Raw genomic sequence first — 22,138 nt, forward strand, 5'->3', positions numbered from 1 at the left:
TTTATTTATTTATTTGGCCGTGCCATGTGGCATGCAGAATCTTAGTTCCCCGACCAGGGATCGAACCTCTGCCCCCTGCAGTGGAAGCGCAGACCCCTGACCACTGGACCACCAGGGACGTCCCCAAATTCCTGTTATTTGTTGATCCATACAGTCTATTAATGGTCTTTATTTGTTTGAGTACATACTCCAAGTTCATTAATATTATGCAAATTTCTGCCCCGATACATCTGGTAGAATCATGCCCTTAATTACTGGATGAGTAGAAGAACGAGAGTGGAGTTTTTTTTCCCCAAGACTATGAAAATAAGCAGATAACAGAGTCAGAAGAGCACTTTTGGGCGTGACAGGCTCTTTTCTCTGCACCTCAGGTGTAAGCACAGCTTCGAGGAGCTAGTTGACAAGGACAGTCCCTTCCACATTTAGCCTTGTTGCATTTCATTCCTTTTTCTCATCAAACGCTTCTGCCCTCGGATCTTTGTGGAACACAGCTCCTTAAGTTCTGCATGCCCTTGTTCTGCAGTTATCAAAGTATGGAATGGAAATCCTTGGGGGTCCCCAAGACCCTTTCACAGAGTCTGAGATAAAAACTATTTTCATAATAATACTAGAGTAGTTATCTATCGATGTGTAACAAGTTACCCCAAGATGTAGTGGCTTAAAATAGCAACAAGGGAGCAGGAACTCAGGACCATCTCTGCTGGGGGTTCTGTCTCAAAGTCTTTCATGAGTTTGCCATCAAAGTGTTGGCCGGAGCTGCATCATCTAAAGGCTTGACTGTGGTTGGAGGACCCACCTCCGAGGTGCCTCATTCCCACGGCTGACAAGTCAGTTCTCAGCGGGCGGCTTGAGTAGCCTCACAACATGGCGGCTGGCTTCCCCCAGAGACCAAGGTGAAAACTGCAAAGCCTTTTATGACAGCCTCAGAGGTCGCACACCGTTGATTCTCTGTATTCTATTGCTTCCATCAACCATCTCTGATTCAGCGTGGAGAGGAATACACAAGGGTGTGACCTGCCGGGAGGCAAGGACTGGGGGGGGGGGGGGGAGGGGGGGGAGGGGGCGGCTATTTGGAGAGACTGACTATCAAAAATGTGATGATGTGATTTGACTTTTTCACTCTCTGTCACGAGTGCACAGAGGCATAGGATGATGTCCTCCTCCTTTTTTTCTTTGATGTTGAGTTTTTTATTATTTTTTAATTGAAATAGAGTTGATTTACAGTGTTGTGTTAATTTCTGCTGTACAACAAAGAGACTCAGTTATTCATATATTCATACATTCTTTTTTATATTCTTTTCCATGATGGTTTTTCACAGGACATTGAATATAGTTCCCTGTGCTATACAGTGGGACCTTGTTGTTTATCTATTCTATATATAATAGTTTGCACCTGCTAATCCCAAACTCCCAATCCATCCACCAACCCCCTCCTCCTTGGCAACCACAAGTCTGTTCTCTATGTCTGTGAGTCTGTTTCTGTTTCATAGATAGGTTCATTTGTGTCCTATTTTAGATTCCACATATAAGTGATATCATATGGTATCTGTCTTTCTCTTTCTGACTTACTTCACTTAGTATGATCATCTCTAAGTCCATCCATGTTGCTGCAAATGGCATTATTTCATTCTTTTTTATGGCTGAGTAGTATTCCATTGGATGTATGTACCACATCTTCTTTATCCATTCCTCTGTCGATGGACACTTAGGTTGCTTCCATGTCTTGGCTATTGTGAACAGTGCTGCTGTGAACATAGGGGTGCACGTATCTTTTTTGAATTATAGCTTTTTCCAGAAGGATGATGCCCTCCTTCTAAGAGCTAATGGAATGTGTGCTTTTGTCATCTTGAGTTTCCAAAACTTCCAATTTTAATTTCTAATACAATAAATATCAATCAGCACAACCTATATAGGCAAAAGCTCTTTAGGGCCCTCAATAATTTTTAAGACTATAAAGGGATCCCAAGACCAAACTGTTTGAGGACCTCTGACTTTGTGAGGAGGGCTGGGAGAAATGGATACTAGTAATAAAAAGAGATGTTGAGGGAGAGTCAAATCCCAGATTTAATCTTCCTGACAAAACAGTTCTTTACAAATGTGTGAGTTAACTATGAACGGGGATTTTTATTCATTATTTACCTTTCCAACTAAAATCCTCTTCACGTGACCTTCCCTCCAGAAAAATCCGTGATTAATAATTAATATTCTCAAGGCAATGGGAAAACAGCGAAGGGCAGATGTCAATTTACCTGTAGCAGTGGCTTCCGCGTACAGAATGCCCTATTGATTCATTCATTCATTGAACAAACATTTATTGGATGTGCACAGTATACCAGGTGAAGGTTCTAGATTTTGAGTTTAAGGACTGAACCAGATAATCAAGGTCCTGTTTACATGCTACACGAATCAACATGCCCTTCATTAATGAAATCGAAAAGTAAAGAGGTTGCATTTAGAAACCAGTGTTCTCTGTTTTGGGAGAGATGGTTGTGAAAATACGTGTGTGCTTCCTCTTTGTAATTCATGATGTCCTAAGGGAAGGTCCAAACCACTGGGCCAAGCAGAGTCTTCATGCAAATTAGAAAGAGGTGCCCTTGCATAAGACACTTGCCTTCCCTCTGTTTTGCAGAACACCTCCAGAAGCAAGCCCTTGTGCAGTGCAAAGCCTGTGCAGCTGTAGTTGGCAGCCCTGCTGCCTGAACTTATCTGCAAACCAAGTAAAACCCACTTTCCTTAGTTACAGGGAAAGAGATGCTATCTGTTGTTCATTCTTCTGGCAGTTTTCCTTTCACCCTCATTTTAGGCTTTAGCACCGAACTAAGGACTTTGATTTCTGCCTTGCCTGTGCCAGAGTCTAAAGTGACTTTCATTTATGTCTCGGGGTTCTTGGTGCCCCTTTTACTTCCTTTCCTTCCAAAGGGGCCTTGAAAAGGGGGGATTTATTAGAAAACTAGTATGTGAGCAGTATATAATTCCTTTTCCAATGACTACTGTCTGGTAGTCATAGCCACTGAAACTGTCCTCACTCTTGTTGATAAATGCTGGGTTGGGTGGGTGTACATATCACCCACAAAAAGGGAGAAATGATCTAGTTACTCAGAGCAAGAATTTTACATCACTCACTGTCATCAGACCTAAAATTCACTTACGAATGTGAATATTATCTCAGATACCTGCTTGCATAATATTAAGAGGTTCTAAATAACAAATTTTCTAAGATACTGCATTGTGTCCTGTAATGGAAGGAAAAAAACAGTTTTCCAAATGCTTACAGAATCCGTGCTGTGCTCAAGCGCAGAAATCACTGAAGCCCAAGTCCCTGCATACTAAAAATTCTTGAACGTAAAAATGAAAGGAATTGTTAATGGAATTTCATTTCCAAGAACCTTAGGTGGGTGCAGATTTGAATGAGAATTAATCTTGGTATTTTGCTTTATAAGTTAATATATTAAGAACGGCTGGATGAAATGAGATTTTTTTCTTTGTCTCCATCCGGATGTTGTCACGGAGTTTAAAAAGGTCAAAATCAGCACATTCATTTGTTTTATTGAAAGTGTTCCCTTTGCCTTCCAAACACACATCTGGGAACATTCCAGTTTTCCCTATGAGGGGGCCACCTGCTACCAGGTTACATATGAACCCCCGAAACTGATCTCCGTTAACTAAAAGCAACCTGCAGTGAAGTTCTAACCCCTCAGGGCTGGGACAGAAAATTCTAAGGGCTCTCGGCAATTTGTAATTCTGTTTCCGAACCTGAAGAGATCTTCTGAGCAGCCATGGCTGACCACGTGGATGTGACTTACATGGTGCACGCTCCTGCCATACCACCCCCTTGCCCCAAATCCTGCCCTGAGTGGGAGCTGCCCCTTGCCCACATATTGTGGGAAGGCTCCAAGCTTAGGACAAAAGTACTACATGCTGCACACTGTACATTCAAGGACCCCAGAAGGTGGATCCAGCCACCTCCTGAAGCCCCCCCTCCCTGAACCCCCTTATCTCAGCTCCATTATTCCCCTCACCCAGGGTGGGTGATCATTCTTTTTCCTTCTAACCAATCCAGAATCTAAGAGACTGGCTAAGAGGCTGTAGCTATAGTCTAAGGCATTTTTTTTTTACCATAACCTTTTCCAAATTACACTTGCTAACTCATTTTTAAGGTGTCGCCCCCGTACCCCTCTTCCTACCATACAATCCTTCTTCTGGGAGACCCAGCAAACAAAATAAAGCCTCTCTGGATACAAACATCCCAGATGTCTGGGGCACATTTCCACATTTGGGGCAGGTGGAAATTCCCGGAACAGGAGTGCATTTGGCAGTCCTGAATGTTGGCCTTTCCGGACCTGATTTCTCGGCAGGCTTCCATGTCGAGGTAGGGACTCTGGAACTTTCAGAAGCAGCAAACAAAAATGTCACCCGTAATTTGGGGGCTGACACCATGGGAAATATGAGAGTGCCTTCTTTATCTGCAAAATCTCCAGAAGCTTCTAGTTTCACGCGGGAGGCCTGATTTGGGTTGTTTTGTCCTCAGTTCTGCAAAGAACTGGACTGGATGAATTTCTTGGTTCTGTGAGTGGCCAAAGGCTAGACAGTGAGTCGTAACCCCCTTCCCTGACATCTGCCCAGCACTCTACAGTTTGTAAAAGACTTTCCCATATTTGGTCTTGTTTTACGTTCATCAGTGTCATTCGTGGAGGGTCCTCCTTGGAGGCAAACATCAGCAGTATCCCTCTGAAAATGTGGTTGTGTCGTCCTGGGGAGCCTAATAACCCAGGAGTCAGAGGCAAAAATCTGCAACAATTTCCAGAAATTAGAGCTGCCCTGATGTGGTGAATCTGTGAAGTCCAAGTGTGCTGAATCACACTGAGATTCATTTCCATGATAATAGTAATTAACATTTACTGAGCGCTGGCGCTGTGCTAAGTGCTTCATGTTCGTTGTTTCATGCAATCCTTAGAGCAGCTGCTTCAGCAGTGTCTGAGCCTGTATTATCTTCAGTTCATGGGTGAAGACACTGAGGCCTGTGGTGTAGCTAATATTCCTGCAGTTACACGGCTTGGGAATGGTGCAAATCGGGTTTGAACCCATATCTAACTCCAGTGACTCTCTTCTTGATTTTCACACTTCATACTGGAAAAGATTTATGGTAGAAGGGTGCAGCGGAGGAGGTGAATGATGATGAAGCTGTTGATGATAGTGGTGGTGATGGTGATGATGATGATAGCGATGGTGAGTGTGATGATGGTGATAATGAACATGGTGATGGTGAGGGTGATGGTGACCATGGTGATGATGGTGGTGGTGAAGGTGATGATGGTGATGATGATGGTGGTGATGATGGTGGTGATGGTGATGATGGTGGTGATGATGGTGATGATGATTGTGGTGATGGTGGTGGTGATGGTGATGATGGTGATGATGGTGGTGATGATGGTGGTGATGATTGTGGTGATGGTGGTGGTGATGGTGATGATGGTGGTGATGATGGTGATCATGGTGATGATGGTGATGATGATGGTGATGATGGTGATGATGGTGATGATGATGGTGATGGTGATGATGATGATGGTGGTGGTGAAGGTGATGATGATGGTGGTGATGGTGATGATGATGGTGATGATGGTGGTGATGATTGTGGTGATGGTGGTGGTGATGGTGATGATGGTGGTGATGATGGTGATCATGGTGATGATGGTGATGATGATGGTGATGATGGTGATGATGGTGGTGATGGTGATACTAGTGATGATGGTGATGATGGTAGTGATATAATGATGATGTTGATGGTGGTGATGATGATGGTAATGATGATGATGATGGTGGTGGTGAAGGTGATGATGACGGTGATGATGATGGTGATGGTGGTGATGATGGTGATGATGGTGGTGATGGTGGTGATGATGGTAATGATGATGATGATGGTGGTGATGGTGGTGATGGTGGTGATGATGCTGGTAATGATGATGATGATGGTGGTGATGGTGGTGATGATGAAGGTGATGATGATGGTGGTGATGGTGATGATGAAGATGACAGCAACAATAATGATCATCATGATGTTGGAGACTGTGAAGAAGGTGATGATGATGATAGTGATGATGAGGGTGATAATGGTGATAATGATGAACATGAGGATGGGGATGATATGATGATGGTGATGGTGATACTGGTGATGATGATGGTGATGATGGTAATGATATAACGATGATGGTGATGGTGATGATGGTGATGCTGATGATATTGGTGATGAGAATGGTCTTGGTAATAATGGTGATATTGTCTTTGAGAACAGCCAAAAGTCAGATCTGATGAATGAGCAAGTTGGAGAAAGAGAATGGTGTCTTTGATTCAAAATGAGGCGTCAATAAGTGGAAGAGATTTACTTCTTTCTTCTCTTGTGTCCATAACTTCGCTCTGAGAGTAGTTCCCAAGGGTGAGCAGCCACAGTATCCCAGACACGGGCACCTCACGGGAATAGACTGGCCTCCCAGTGCGGTGACCAACCATCCCAGTTTGCCCAGAACTGAGAAGGTTCCCAGGATATGGGATTTTCAGTTTTAAAACTGGGACAGTCTGGGCAAACCAGGGTGAGTTGGTTACTCTTCTTCCCAAATTGATTTTGGGGTTACAAACAGTGGTGTGTATGGTCCACTGTAGTTATTTTATGACCATCTTTTTGCTTCGTAAGCAGAGACCCTAAACTGGAAGAAGTCCTTTGTCTGAATCCAGCCTGAGGATGAATTTTGTTTGTTATCCATATATATCAATGGGGAGATTTCACACAAACAAATCCAGTATCCTGACTTCTCTTGAAAGAATCAGAAGATCAGGAAGTCTTCTGGCCCAAATTCTTATCAGGCAGCAACCAGTGGAATCCTTTGGACCAGCACGAACTAGGGTTCATAATAGTTTCTACCAAATCTGTTTCACCCATTTGTTTTGCCTGCCCAAACTCTGCAGGCATCTCAGTTGAAATAATGCTTGTAATTTGCACAGTGCTTGGCACTTAGGAAGTACTTGGCTATTTTAGTTTATGATTCCTGCTTAGGAATTATACCTCTCAACTCAAGAATACCACAATCTTTCAGCAATAAAAAGGAATGAAGTGTGATGCATATTACAACACAGATGAACCTTGTATGCATCATGCTAAGTGAAAAAGCCAGCCACAAAAGACTACACATTATAAAACTTCATTTCTATGAAATGTCAGAATAGGTAAATCCATAGAGTGAGAAAGTAACTTTACGGCTGCCCGGACTGGGAGGGATCAGGGGTGGACAGCTTAGAAATACAGTTTCTTTTTAGGGTGATGAAATGGTCTAAAATTGATTGTGGCGATGGTAGCACCATTCTGTGAATCTACTAGACATCACTGGATTATACACTTTAAATGGGTGAATGGTAGGGCATGTGAACTATATCCCAAAGAGCTGGGGTTTTTTTTAAGTGCTGCAGCCTAGTTCAGCTCCAAGTGCAAATACTGCACCCCTCTGAGGTCATAAGGCTGGAGGGATGAAGAGAGACACAGAAGGCTTGGGGGAAGCAGGGGGCTTGAACCAGTCCCTGGTGGGATCGCAGACTTTAGAGACAAACAGTCCGGGTTTGAGTCACGACACCCGGGACCGCCATTCCATCCTGGCACCAGGGTCCTCCCTTTTTTCAGCCACGTTTCAGCACCAGTGCAGCCGGCGTGCTGGGTCCCCCTTCACACCACTAGTTCCAGCCTCAGGCCTTTGTCTGCACCATCGTCCCCTTGTGGACACAACTTCTGTCACTTTCCTCGCTGATCCCCATCCACAGTCTCCTTCGATAATAATAACAAAGCAGTAATTACAGACATGTCCTCCCAGTATCCCTATGTGATGGGTGCTGGGCTGGGTATGTCCAAGTCCTACCCCCTGGTAACGATGAATGTGACCTTGATCGGAAATGGGGTCTTTGCAGATGTGGTTAAGGTAAGGATCAAGCTGAGATCGTGGTGGATCAGGGTGGCCCTAGATCCAACCAGAGAGTCCTTATGAGAGATGAAAAAGGAGACACAGAAGAAGGCCATGTGAATTGGAGGCAAAGATGGAGTGACGCGGCCACAAGCCAAGGAACGCCAGGGGCGTGGCCACCACCAGGAGCTGGAAGAGGCAGGAAGGATGCTTCTCTAGAACCTTAGGAGGGAGCACGGCCTGGCGACACCTTGATTTCAGACCTCCGGCCTCCGGAACCATGAGAGGACACATGCCTGTTGTTTAAAGCCACCAAGTTTATGATGCTCTGGAACAGCAGCCACAGGAAACTGAGACAGGATGCTGCTGTTATGATCGCCTTTTTAAAGAGGAGGAAGTGAGGCCCAGAAAGGTTAAGCAGTTTGCCAAGGACACACAGCTAATGAGTGGCAGGCCGTGGATTTGAATCAGGGGGTTTGTGCTGTTACCTTGTCCATCCCACCCCCTGGCACAGCTGGGCAGAGACCCAGGAAGGGTTTCAGCGAGCATTTGACAAACAGGGGGCAGCGTCTGACGTTCGATTGTCTGAAGGCTCTCCGGCCTTGTGACTGTAATTATCTCTCACTGACCCTCAGAGAAGCCTTCTTCCTTGAATTTGCCAGAAAAACCGCAAAGGCGACAAACTAGCTCTCGTTCCCTTAATCACTTGAAAGAAGGAGGCAAGATCTCTTTCTTCCCCGGGCTCTTATTTATCCAATATGTCAGGAACTCCGCGTGGGGCACGGGATTCGTACGACCGGATTACTGCTTACGCTTCGCGAAATGAAATCTACAAAGCTGAGGGAAAGCAGAGGAAACTGGAACATTCTCCACTAATTTGCAAAAGGTCTGCCTTAATCGGAGGGATCAGCCCAGGGGCAGTTCAGGGAGCCTCTTGGCTGCTGCTGTCAGGTTGTACCCGTTTGATGTGGACCTCACACTCCACTGGATTCTCCAGACTCCTCAGCAGACACGCTCGTGAATGATTAAGGCGGAGGTAATGAAACCTCGGCTGAGGGACTCGGCTAACCCAGGGCAGAGAGAAAGCACCCAGCCGACAGCTGCAGTGCACGTGCCCAGCCGACAGCCTCCAAAGCCTGCATTTGGTGCCCTTAAAATCTCGTAATTCAGACACTGTATTTGCTAGTAGAGACAAAAGGCAGATTTTTTTTTAATCCCAGTTTTACAAGGAAACTTGAAATAGGGAATGTGAAATACTTCTAATTTTATATATTTGTGTATGTGTGTTGATAATGAATTTACATGGTTGTTATCATAAAATATATATATATATTTTTTGGCTGCGTGGCCTGTGGGATCTTAGTTCCCAACCAGGAATCGAACCCAGACCCTCGGCAGTGAGAGCACGGAGTCCTAATCGCTGGACCGCCAGGGAATTTCCTTCATAAAACATATTATTGTTATGTTTGCTACATCAAGCTGCTTCTAACTACCCTACTCATTTTCTTCAGGTTTTTTTTTCGGTTGGTGATGGGCCCAAATGCCTCCTTGCTGTCTATCTGATTCCTTCCAAATCCTCTTTAACATACAGATTAAATTTGATGCTCGAGCAATGGTTCAGTGACTGTAAGCCAAGCCTTACCACAGTTATTCATTTAATTCTGAAGTGTTGGGGGAATTTAAACTCTTGATGGAATTAGTCATTGGGAAATGCAAATTAAAGCACAGTTTCGCTCACTAGGATGGCTAAAATCAAAAAGACGGATAATACCAAGTGTCCGCATGGGTATGGGGAAACAGATCTGTCTGTATCGGTGGTGGGAATGTAAAACGGTAGACCATTGTTAGAAGACAGTTGAGCACTTTAGTAATGCATTAAAGGTTCACTTGCCATACAACCCAATGATGCTACCCTCAGGGGTCTAGAGAAAGGAAAACACCTGCTCACATGGAGACAGGTGGGCAAACATTATGACGCAACACTATCCATCATCACCGAAAACTGGAAATCAATCCAAATATCCCTCAACTTGAGAAAAGTAAACAAATTGAGGGATAGTCAGAGGACAGAACACTGTTTGCAGTAAAAAGGAAAAAAAACTACCGATGCATCAAGCAACTGAGATGCAAACAGCTGGGTGCAAAAAAACTACACACTGTAGGAGTCCATTGTACGAAATTTCTAGAAACGTCACAACTTTATTTTTTATTTTTTATTTTTTTAAAGATCAAATTTATAGAGAGAATGTTTTGCTTATCTCTTTTAAATTTATTTATTTATTTATTTATTTATGGCTGTGTTGGGTCTTAGTTCCTGTGCGAGGGCTTTCTCCAGTTGTGGCAAGTGGGGGCCACTCTTCATCGCAGTGCGCGGGCCTCTCACTATCGTGGCCTCTCTTGTTGCGGAGCACAGGCTCCAGACGTGCAGGCTCAGTAATTGTCGCTCACGGGCCCAGCTGCTCCGCGGCATGTGGGATCCTCCCAGACCAGGGCTCGAACCTGTGTCCCTTGCATTGGCAGGCGGATTCTTAACCACTGCGCCACCAGGGAAGCCCCAAGACACAACTTTAGAGACAGAAAGCCAATCAGTGATTGCCTGGGGACCGATGTAGGAGCAGAGCTTAATTGCGAATGGCCCGAGGGGAACTTAGGCTGATGGAAATGTTCTGAAGCTGCATGGTGGTAAAGGTTCCACAACTACATAAAGTCACTAAAATTCATCAGACTACGGGTAAATTTTACAGTGTGTATATTTTACCTCAAAAGGGCCCTGGAGAAGCCATCAGGACTAAGGGAGTAGATTCCATTCTACCCGGATCAGGGATATGGGCTGTGGTTTGTGTTTGTTCAGAAAAATCAGTACCAGGGGAAAATTCTCCATTTGCTGCAATGCTGTGTATTACCAATGTTCGCCACTAGGGGGTAGTATCATCCATTACTTCTGTGGTCAGTGCCCAGTCATCAATGCATAATTATGGCCGAGTAGGATTCATGGGGGACTTTGAACAGATTTGGGCAGGTGGTGTTGAAAAGGAAAATAAGTTCTCTGTGCCAACAACTAGAGTTGGCATTAATTCGGCACTGAGATGTAGGAACTTTCTGGCCTTCGCTGAACTATGCCTGAGGCAGCCCAGAAGTTCAGAGTGGACCACTGGTCCTGCCACTGGAGAAGGCCTGGGATACTAGGTGTGACTGTGTCCATGCCACTGCCCACAGAGCTGAGGATTCTCCCAGCCAGTCAGGTTCCCTCCCTCCCACCCCTTTGCCACCACCAGTGAGGGCACAGCCCCTAAACTCACCAGCTGGATTCTCTGACCCTCAACTGGCCTGATATGAGGACACAAAACAACTATTGGGGTTCATTCATTAGCATCCCCTTGACGAGACGTGGGGCAGCTTTTGTTGCCCAGATTCGACCACAGTGCCTGCCCTGTTCCCGAGCCTGACCACCTTCTGAAACCCAAGATCCTGCTGACAAATTCCCTGTTGGCTTGAGTTATCCAGAGTTCATTTCTGTGCTCACAACCCCAGATTCCCACTTGAGAAAACCTCTCTATACGATTTTGATGGGAAAATCCAAGAAAGCCCACCTCTACGATTCCCTCCCCTTAGAGCCCAGGGCTGTTGTCTCAAGAGTTCACTGTTGGTACCTTGTGCCTCTGAGTTAGAATTTCTTTCCCTGTCCCTGTGGTTCCCCCTGAAACCCCAGTGCCCCTGGCAGAGGTCATCCAGTTACTTTGGTCCACCGTGCTTGAACGTGAGCGTGTTTACTGGAGGGCTTGCTTGTATTCAGGTGGCCGCCACGCCTGGCTTCTCTGGGGGATGCGTCAGCAGGCGTCCTGCTAGCTCCTGCAACAGACAAGAGCTGGGATTTCAGCGGTGCACAAAATTTATTTATCACACTCACGCAAAGCTTGGTGCAGGTCGTCGACCTGTGCTCGATTCTATCCAGCGACTTAGGGATTTAGCTCCCCCCATCCTGCACCCAACATTGCCCCACCAGGGAGACAGAAAGCAGAGAGCCCGCCCGCTGGCTTTTACCTGCCTCAGCCCAGAAAGGATATACATCAATTGCACTCACTCACGTTTTATTGGCTGCAGGCGGTCTGGACACCTGTTCTTCCCAGTGACTCAGGAAGGAGGGGAGGTCCAGGTACCGAAGCACCCCTGAAATGTCTCTCATACACGGTGTGTGTGGAAGGTGACAGAAAGGGTCCTAAGAAGCAGAAGCAACACAGGGGCCAGTGGCCACTTCTGCTCCCTTCATAGTATCGCTGGGGTGGGCTCTGCCCTCAGGGCTAGCCTTTCAAACATCCTTGACTCATAGCAACAGCACCTGTCTATACTTCCGTGAGGCAGAACTATTGAAAACAGAAAACGACTACAACTTTGGAGAAATAAAGTACGTTTCTCATTTCTCAACTATCTCCTTTCTTGGCTAGGTTGCAAAAAAAATGTGACATTTCTCCGGGAAGTTGACGCCTCATATTCCCATGTGCCATCCCAAAGGGCAAGCCCGTGTAATAGCTCAATTACAGCGCTAGACCTTCTGGAGACGCTTGCCTTCTTAAATTGAATTGTTTTCTTGTTTTCAATGAACATTTTGGAATAGAATCTCCATCTTGTATTAGAAGCAAACTGACAGATAAGTAAAGTTCGGCTCCTGCACCCCAGTTTGCACGGAGAATGGATTTCAGGTAAATGAGGTGGGAGTTGGGTTTCCCGGTAGTGACAGAACCCAGAATTATTGGTCTGTTACTGCAAGCCCGCAGCGCTGTTAGCGGAGGTCCTCAGGGAGGGAAGGAAATTTGCTCAGCTACCGTTTGAGACAAGTTGCAGCTCCGTAGGATTGATTTGCTAAATGGTTTACTATTGTGCATCTGTGTTTCTCCCGTGCTAACTGCTGGCAGAAACTCGGAGCTGCAATCCGAAGAAGAATGAGGCTTTTCACTTCTCGTGACTAATGCGGTCAGCACAGTTCTCCGCAATTGGAAACCCACATGCCTGGACACGTGTAGGTCATTTCGGCAAGACCAGCTACCTTTTGTGTTCTGACCCTCCGGGTACCCCCAAGAAAACCTATGAAGACTCATGTGACAGCCCCATTAAAAAGTAATGGACCACTTCCAACCAGAGATTCGGGCGTCATCGTGGCCACGTGCCCTAGAAAGTGCGGAACCTTGTTTGTTACCTTCTATTTTCCACGTGCAGTGGGTGCAAACAGGGGTGGGATTCAAACTCTTTTCCTATTGGATTGGCACAGGCTCCAGCCAATCAGATCAGACCAGTGGTGGGACGCTGACCAATCAGAAAGGGCGTGGGTGACCCTGTAGAATATCGGCGCTGGGTGGGAACCTCCATCCATCAGACCAGATGTGCAGAAACAAAGCATCACTGGTTTTCCTCTTAAGTCGCCCTGATTTATGCCTCTCACCTCCCATTCCATCAGTCCAGTAGAAAACAAGTTCATCCCAATCCTTGGAATTTCTATCCCTTCACATTTTTGTAACAGCTCCTGTCTCTCCTGATGCTCAAACCAGTGCTGCGGCAGTGAGAGCCATCTGGGTTCCTGGTCCTGATCCACACAGGTCCCCCAGAGCCTCCGTCGTTCCTAGATTGTGGTCTCTGCACCTACAGTTGTCTCTGTGCCACACCCAAGGTCCCAGCCTCTTTGCTAAGGTTGGCGCCATGAGGCGACAACTCCTTCTAGGATCTTGATTTTGTTCCCTGGGGGAGGCAGCCCAAGATTCCTCTTCTTCTTCCCAATTCACAACCGCCTTCAAAAAGCCCTCCAATTCTCCTGCCCTAAATGCTTTTAGAACATAAAACTAGAAAGACTGACAGGCAGTATCTGTTTTCTATCTCTTCCCCATACATTTGTGGAGCTCCTACACTGGAGAACAGGATGCCTTCCTTCTTGGAGCTTTCTTCCCAGACTTGGCCCCAACACTGAAATGAAACACAGTGTCCCGGGTGATCAGAGCTCTGGAACGCACAGCAGAGAATGGGGATGGGCAGGTAACACCTGGACAAAGGTGCTCGGGAGGTGAGGATGGAGCCACGTGGATGTCTCGGGAAAGCATTCCAGGCAGGACAGTGCGTACAAAGATTCAGTCGCGTTCAACGCACAGCAAAGAAGCGGTGGTGTCTGGAAAGCACGTGGAAGGGAGAGAAGTAGGAGAGGAAACCAAAGAGTCTGAAGGCGTCCAGATCCTGCAGGACTTTGCCTGCCGCTCTGTGTGGGATGCAAACCAGGAGGAGGTTTGAGCAGAGCAGGACAGGGTCTCATTCGGGTTTCAAGGGGCGCACCCCTTCTGCTGTGTGGAAAGTTAGGTTCTCTCGAAATAGGATCCAGCCCCCTAGGTTAGATGATGCTGGACCCCAGTGCCGTCCTCCTCCGCCTATCAAGGGGTCTCTTGTTGGCTGTGGGGTGGGTCTGTGCCGGGAGCAGAGCCCATCCCGTATAAGGATCCCTTCCTGTTCCCGAAATGGGAAGGGAGACAAGTTCGCCTCACAGCATCCCATTGATCTGTGCTTTGAAAATCGGAAGAGACACAGGATCCAACAAAGAACTCCTGTGCTAAGAAAGAGTCAGCCAGGAGGGGTCACTAATTAAGATGCAGCTCGAAAGGCAGCCAATGGGCTGAGACTATAATTAATGAGACACCGTCTAGGAACATGCGGGGCTGGGAACACGGCGTTCGTTCTGAGAGTCACAACAAGCGGCATTCACAGCAGGAGATGGGGGACGTCGCCCTCACGCCTGGACGTGGAGAGCGGACGGGGGGCCCTGGAACAGACGCCTGACCGGTGGTCAGCATCCGCTCAGCCCAGCCTCTGATCTGGGGCAGAGACATCTCATTGCCTCCGTGGCTTTATGAAACGACAGTAAAAAAAAAAAAAAAAAAAAAAAAAAAATCACCTCCTTCTGCCCTGCTGCAGAGAGGTGGATTGTATAGGATTAAAAAAAAGTGCTTGGACCGCTTTGGAGGAAAGGTGATTCCTACATTTGGGGGATTATTGTAACTTTTCCAGTGCAAAGAAGATAATTCATCTTAAGAAAGAGTCTAGGTAATTACCCGGCTTTAAAAAGGCATTTTCACATCCCCACTCCTAGGTATACTCGCCAGAGTGGTATACTTCAACCACACACAAAAATCTTGCACTCAAATATTCGTAGCAACATTGTTCATATTAGCCAATAGTAGCCACAACGTGGTCCAGTAACGACCCAGATGTCCATCAGTTGATGAATGGATACATGCAATGAGGTCTATTCATACCCTGGAATATTATTAGGCGATAAAAAAAGAACGAAGCACTGACACAGGCTACAGCATGGATGAACCTCGGAAACATGATGCTGATGGAAATAAGCCAGACACAAAAGACCAGTGTATGAGTGCATTTATAGGAAGTGTCCAGAAGAGGCAAATCCATAGAGACAGGAAGTAGATTGGTGGTTGCAGGGGCAGAAGGGAGGGGAGGTTGGGGAGTGACTGCTAATGGACATAGGGTTTCCTTTTGGGGGGTATGAAAATGTTTTGAAACTAAATAGAGGTGATGGTTGCAACTGGCATTTACCTGTTAGATCGGTGAATTGCAGCATCTGAACTATATCTCAGTAACACTGTGTTTTTTTTAAGGACCTTTCCTGAGATGTGTAATATATGCATTTGCTTTTTCAAAGTCAGTTTACAGCATCTTTAGAGATAGTGCTGTCAGATAGTGTAGGGGCTCGGAGCCAGTGTTCCATCTTCTCTCCCCTCTTCACCCCCTCGCTTAGCAGCTGTAGATTCTTTAGCAGGTTACTTAAACTTTCTGCAACTCAAACTTTTTTCTAACCTAGGAAGTGGGGGAGAAGGGAAGTACCTGCCTCATGGGGTTGTTGCAGGGAGGAAAGACGTCAGCACATGCAAAGAAGCCTGGAACAGCATGCAGTACTTGGAAAGGCTCAGAATCACAGTGGGCTGTGAGCTGGCCTGTGCGGGTGTTGGTACCGTCACTGGTAGAGTCAGTGCTGTGTCAGCTCCGAGGGCTGTTTTGCATAAAGGCAGGAGCTCATGTTGAACGGCTTGGCTGTCAGAAGACTGGAAGGTTCAAATAAAGTCCTCTGGGCCTCAGTTTTCCCATCTGTGGTAACATCAACCCTTTCTACTCTGCCATGTTGACGATCAAAGTGGCAGTAATCCACATGAAGGTTCTCTGCAAAGGATGAAAGAGACATTCTTATGGATTTAATTATGGCCCCCGAAAAGAGATGTTGGCGTCCTAACCCTCAGAATCTGTGAATGTGATCTTATTTGGAAAGAGGGTCTTTGCAGAAGTCATCAACTTAAGATGAGATCACTAAAATGGGCCCTAATCCAACAGGACTGGTGTCCTTATAAGAAGAGGGAATTTGGATACCACACACAGAAGACCACAGATGATGGAGGTGGAGATTGGAGTGAAGCGTCTACAAGCCAAGGAACACCAAGGACTGCCAGCCCCACCCAGAAGCTGGAAGAGGCAGGGAAGGATTCTCCCCAACACGTTTCAGAGGGAACGTGTCCTGCCAACGCCTTGATTTCGGACTCTTGCCTCTGGAGCTGTGAGAGAATGAATTTCTGTTGTTTTAAGACCCCCAGCTTGCTAACCTATATAAGAACAGCCCTAGAAAATTAACACGGGCATAAACATAAATGATGTTGGAGGTCATGATGATTACTGTGAGTGCCTGACACATTGTAGATGCCCAATAAATATGAGCAGGTCTGATTATTTATGATTGTGTCCTGGAACCTGTGAGCCATCCAGGAAGCTCTTCTGCCTCAGCTCCGAAAGCCCCGTTCTGCATTCTGCTCTGGCATGCTGGACTGAGATACCTTCAGTTTTTATTTATTTTATTTTATTGTATTGTGTTGTATTTATTTTTTATTTATTTATTTTGGCCACTCTGCACAGCGTGAAGGATCTTAGTTCCCCTACCAGGGTTCAAACCCGTGCCCCCTGCAGTGGCAGCATGGAGTCCTAACCACTGGACCGCCAGGGAAGTCCCACTTTCTGTTTTCAGATGTGGACCCTTCATTGGTCCACTAAACCGTTGGGCTGAGATTTCAAGAAGGAGTTGCAAAGTGAAGACAAACAGAAATGACAGAGGAGAAGGTGTAACTGGGAACAATTGCAGTGTGGACGGATCTGTCGGGTTATTGATGGAAGAGGCCTTTTCTCTTGCTCCCTGGAATGTTAGGAAGAGAAAGCCTTCCCGTGGGAAACACCTTCTCCTCTTCCCCAGCCTCTCCACCTCCTGACCCTCGCTGCTCCTTGGAAATCCCAAAGCCATTGCAAAGCAGAAATGATAATATTGGTTTCCATTTCCCCGTCGGCATCTCCCGGAGCATTTTTAGAATCAATTCTCCCGCCCAAATCATGCAGACGTCTTGGGGATCGTTTCATTAGGAAACGGGAGGGGAGGAGGTGGTGGTGTCGGTTAGCGAGTCCAATCCAGCCCGCTCCATCAGATGCGCCATTCGCACACCAACCAGTAATAAGGTTTCCCTTCTCTCCCTGATGAGAAAAATTGCGACAGAGCTGGGTGTCTGCACGCAGCCTGGTTAGAGGGAAAATTATGTTAGCGGGTGGGATTTTGAAAGGTCCCCCCTACAATGCCTGTGTGTGTGTGTACATAATGTATTCTTCATCACAGGATTATGTAAATAGCTGGTTGCACCTAACAAAGTCAGCCTGTTCATCAGATGGCACTTCCCTGGGCTCATCTGCCCTGAATCCAGAACCCTCATTTCAAGTACTTTCACTCATCAGCATGCCAACTGGCTGCTGGGCCACCCGTGCGTCATTTTAACGAGGATGCCTTGAATTGGGAAGAGGAAGCGCCCTCTTGGAGTAGTTTTCCTGGTGCTGTAAATTACGCTGAATTGTCAGTCTCTGCTTGGCCCTCCTCTCATAACAGTCCTCTGTCAGCCTTGCTTCCACCACCAGCAGCAGCCAAAAGCAACGGGATTACTACCATTCCCTGCCATTCCCCAAGTGCAGGCCACCATCTAGCACCCTTGCCATGGAGTCCCCTTCTTCCGGTTACACAACTGGAAATGTTGCATGCAAGTGCAGCAAATAGCAATCTTCATTCATGATCTCAAGCATACAGAGAAATATCTATGTGAGTTAGCCTTAGGTTAGGCTAAGTATAATAGAAAATGCTCAAAACTAGTAGCTGAGACATAAAGTATACCTAATGTACATAAGTCCAGGACCACTCCTTAGTCATCAGAGATTTAGACCTCTCCTGTCTTTCTACCCCACCATCCGCCATGAGTGGCTTTCATTTCCAAGTTTGCCTCATGGACCAAGATGGCTGCTAGTGTTCCAGCCATTGTATCTGTATTCCAGGTAGGAGGAAGGGGAAAAGGGCAAAAAGAACATCCCACTTCCCTTGTCCAGCTCCCATTAAGCAGATTTCCTAAAGAAGAACATTGCTGCTTACATTTGGACTAGAACAGTAGTTCTCAAACTTTTCAGCAGCATCAGAATCACCTGGATAGATTGTTAAAGCAAAGGGTGAATAGGCTCCACCCCCAGAGTTTCTGACTAAGTGCATCTGGGGTGGCGCCCAGAAATTTGCGTTTCTAGCAAGTTCCCAGGTGACGCTGAGGCTTCTGGTCCAGACACCACACTTTGAGAACCATCGTACTTGAACCCCATTCCACGGTCACCCCCATGCAAGAGAGACGGCGTTTAGACTTCTCTGAGCTGGTACTGTTTCCCACTCCACCTACCAAAAATTCATGGCTCAGTTACCAAGGAAAAGGAAGAGAATGGATATTGAGTACCAACTAGCCCCTTTTGGCTACAATACCTTGGGTCTTTTTTCCTGCGAACCCGATCAATTTATTTTTCTAGTCTCTGCCTTTTTCGGGTCACCTCTGGGATCCAGAGATCTTTGCTGTTGCTTCGTAAACACACTGGACAGCCACCTTCTCTTGCCTCTTCCCAGAGGTGCCATCCAGAAACAGGACACTTGTTCCCTCTCTCCCTCTCTCTCTCTGCTGTAGATTCAGCAGATATATATATATATACATCTGATATTTGAGCATATCTATATCTATATATATATATATATTCATATATGTATGAATCCAAAGACCTCTTTCTCCTAGGAGACAGTATTCTTTCTTTCTGCTCCAGAAGGATGGGTGGAGGGGGAGGCCCATTCTTCTTCCTGATTTTGGCCAAGACATGTCTTCTATCCTTGTGAAGCGTCTCCTCTTTGGGGAACTTGGGAATTTGGGAAATCTCCTCCTGCTTTGCTTGCCATCCTGCCTCGAAGATCCACACTCAGAACTGGTTTCCATGTTTGAGTGAGAGGTAAAGACAGCAAAACTGCAGAGGGGAAACCCAAACGTAGATGAGTCTCTCAAAATATGATCCTGCTAAACAGACCTCGCCACGGTTTGGAAGACAAGAATTGGAGGGAAGCTCTTTATCTCTGTTTCAGGGAAGAGGCGGATGGGTCAGTCCTAGACCCCAAATTCACGGAGCGATTGGTGCTCACCCGCCTCTCTTTGCTCCACAGCGTGAGGTTCAGCTCTGAAGCCCGCAGCAAAGCCCATCGCCGCAGCCCCCGGGGGTCCTGCCGATGCTGTCTCCAGATGGAATTGAAAGTTTAATTAAATGACTCCTCCATCAACTTCCAAGCGATGCTAAATTAGTTCCCAGATCAATTACAGTTGAATGCTCACCCTCTTACAGCCGGGAGACTGCGGTGCTCAAGAGTGATTTGGTGAAATAAGACGCGGAAATTCTGAGTTACGGTTCTCGGACTCCGTTTCCCAGGGTTGAGGACGGTGGGGCTGGTGTTTACGGAACGGCCACCTCTGTGCCAGGCACTAAGCTAGGGGGGTTGCCTAGGTTCTCTCATCTAATCCCCAGAGCCACCCTGGAGGAAAGTGGGACTGTCCCATTTCACAGATGAGGAAAACAAAGCACAGAGAAGGCAGGACCTGGAGCCACATGCAGCAAGCGTGAGGCAGCAAGATGGGCAGTCTGACGTTGCCCCACTGAAGCAGCCTCAGCCCTCTGAATGCCAGCAGCTGGGCTCCCTTTTCTTGGTTTTCAAAAAAAAACCGGACCTCTGATCTTCCCAGAGCCTGCCACGTGAGCCGGGGACCCTCCAGCTGCCTCAAATGCGCTTCCTCCAACTCTGCTGTGTGTTTTCCCCACCTACTGCACTTCAGCCGAGATGAAGGAAGAAATGCTCGTTGGTTTTTCCACTCATATACTTTTTAAAAACTTTTCTTATTGCAGTATAGTTGCTGTACAATGTTATATAAGTTACAGGTGTACAATATAGTGGTTCACAATTTTTAAAGGTTATATTCCGTTTATCATTATTATAAAATATTGGCCGTATTCCCCATGTTGTACAATATATCCTTGTAGCTTATTTTATACCTAATAGTTTGTACCTCTTACTCCCCGATTCCCTTCCCCGTCCCTCTCCCCGCTGGTAACCACTTATTTGTCCTCTATCTCTGTGTCTACTCATACACTTTTCCTCCTGAAGCAGTCATTTGTAACGTTATCCACCCCACTTAAGTCTGGAAAGGCCGATTGTAGGGGCTTCCTATTTTGCAAGTATTCATACTTGAGCTAAAAGTGTGTGCGAGAAACCCAGCGCTGCCATAACATGAATATAATCACGACTGCAAATTAGGAAACACTTACAAAATCAGCCCCAATTCAAATACCCCTTCCTATTTAACACAAGACCCAGTGCTCTAGGGCAATGCTTCCTGTGGGTCCAAAGCCCCTGGGGTCTCCGTGTGATGCAGATTATCTCAAGACGGAAATCTGTCCAGGTTGAGCAAAGAATGCGGGCTTCCGTGCTGGTTGTGGTGCTAACGTTGAAGTGTAGCTGGAAACACAGTGAATCAGAGGAGAATCAGAGGAGATAACAACTGAAGAAAAGCAAAGCTGTAAGGGTAGGCTCAGCTCTACCAAACAGAATGACTTAACACCAAAGGGTTAGGAGACGCCCTTGGCGGGGCGTGCTGAGAGCCCCATCATTTTGGGAAAATGATCCCCTTGTTCAGGGTTTGGCAGAATTTTTCTGTAAAGGGCTTGATATTACACATTTTAGGTTTTTCGGAGACACATACAGTCTCTGGCATTTTCTCTTTCCTTGTTTTCTTTTTTTTAAGAGGCTTGACGATGTAAAAATCATTCTCAGCTCACAAGTCCATATAAACAGAGACCACAGGCAGGATTTGGCCCCTGGATCTTGTTGTAAAAGTCTGACGTGCCAAAAAGGTATCTGTAAGGCTCTCATAGACACCTCTCCGTCTGTAATCAGCTCCACACCCCCATGTGCTAACGTTTCTGTTCTTCTAGGCGATGTGTGTTCCCGTGCTTAGCTACATACTGCCTTATCTTTATTTGATTTTATTTTCTATGCCTCTCCCTCCAATAGAGAAAAGAGAGTTTCAGGAGAAGTGTTGGCTCTTCTCCATCTGCTAGTTGCCTCATCCAGACATTTCACATTTATGCTTAATAGCTGCCCTCTCATTCAACAAGGACTTTGTTCCACGCCCTGACAGGCCATTCCATAAACATTATCTGATTTAATCTTCGCAACAACCCTGATGATTCCCCAGGTTCACAGCCGAGGAGACTGATGCTGGGAGAATTTAAAACACAACAAGGAAAGAGCAGAGGCAGAACCGAGGCAGTTCTGTCCTATGTCCTAGCTCTTCAGCACAGAGCAGGAGAAGAGATCATGTGTTCCAGCCCTGGAGGTCCACATTCAAACCTGGCCAGGCCACCTCCAGGCTGTGTACCCTGGACACATCACTTAACCAGCTCTGAGCCTCAGTTCCCCGTCCATAGACCTGGCATAAAAAGACCACCTGCTTCATGGGTTGGTGGTAGAGATGAAAGCGTTTAGCAAGCACTCCCCAAATGTGACCTGGTTTTTTATTTATTATTATGATGTACTACCTCTAAATGACTCCCAAGTACATGTGCATTGAAAGAGGTTGGTTTTTTTTTCTTTTTTTTAATTGAAGTATAGTTGACTCACAACGTTTTGTTAGTTTCAGGTGTACAGCAAAGTGATTCAGTTATGTATATGTATATGTTCATTTTCATGTTCTTTTCCATTATGGTTTATTACAAGATATTGAATATAGTTCCCTGTGCTCTAC

At 46.3% G+C, this 22,138-nt stretch overlaps 2 protein-coding genes across 4 annotated transcripts in view; one reads left to right on the forward strand and one right to left on the reverse strand.

Moving 5' to 3' along the window:
* TMEM132C (transmembrane protein 132C) overlaps positions 1-22,138 on the forward strand; it is a 382,337-nt gene that overhangs the window by 319,080 nt on the left and 41,119 nt on the right. The gene's annotated exons all lie outside the window — the stretch shown is intronic.
* SLC15A4 (solute carrier family 15 member 4) overlaps positions 1-22,138 on the reverse strand; it is a 186,708-nt gene that overhangs the window by 33,707 nt on the left and 130,863 nt on the right. Inside the window, exon 9 of one of the 3 annotated variants that reach the window (XM_082353241.1) lies at positions 15,344-16,142. The exons of 1 other annotated variant lie outside the window; for it this stretch is intronic. In XM_082353241.1, the coding sequence (XP_082209367.1) occupies positions 15,952-16,142 (191 nt within the window). In that variant the 3' untranslated portion in view covers positions 15,344-15,951. Of the gene's footprint in view, positions 1-15,343; positions 16,143-22,138 lie in introns of those variants that run through there. One more of the 3 variants, XM_082353253.1, reaches the window with a different exon arrangement.

This window comes from Balaenoptera borealis, assembly GCF_965194805.1.
Source record: "Balaenoptera borealis genome assembly, chromosome: 14".
NCBI classification, from domain to species: domain Eukaryota; kingdom Metazoa; phylum Chordata; class Mammalia; order Artiodactyla; family Balaenopteridae; genus Balaenoptera; species Balaenoptera borealis.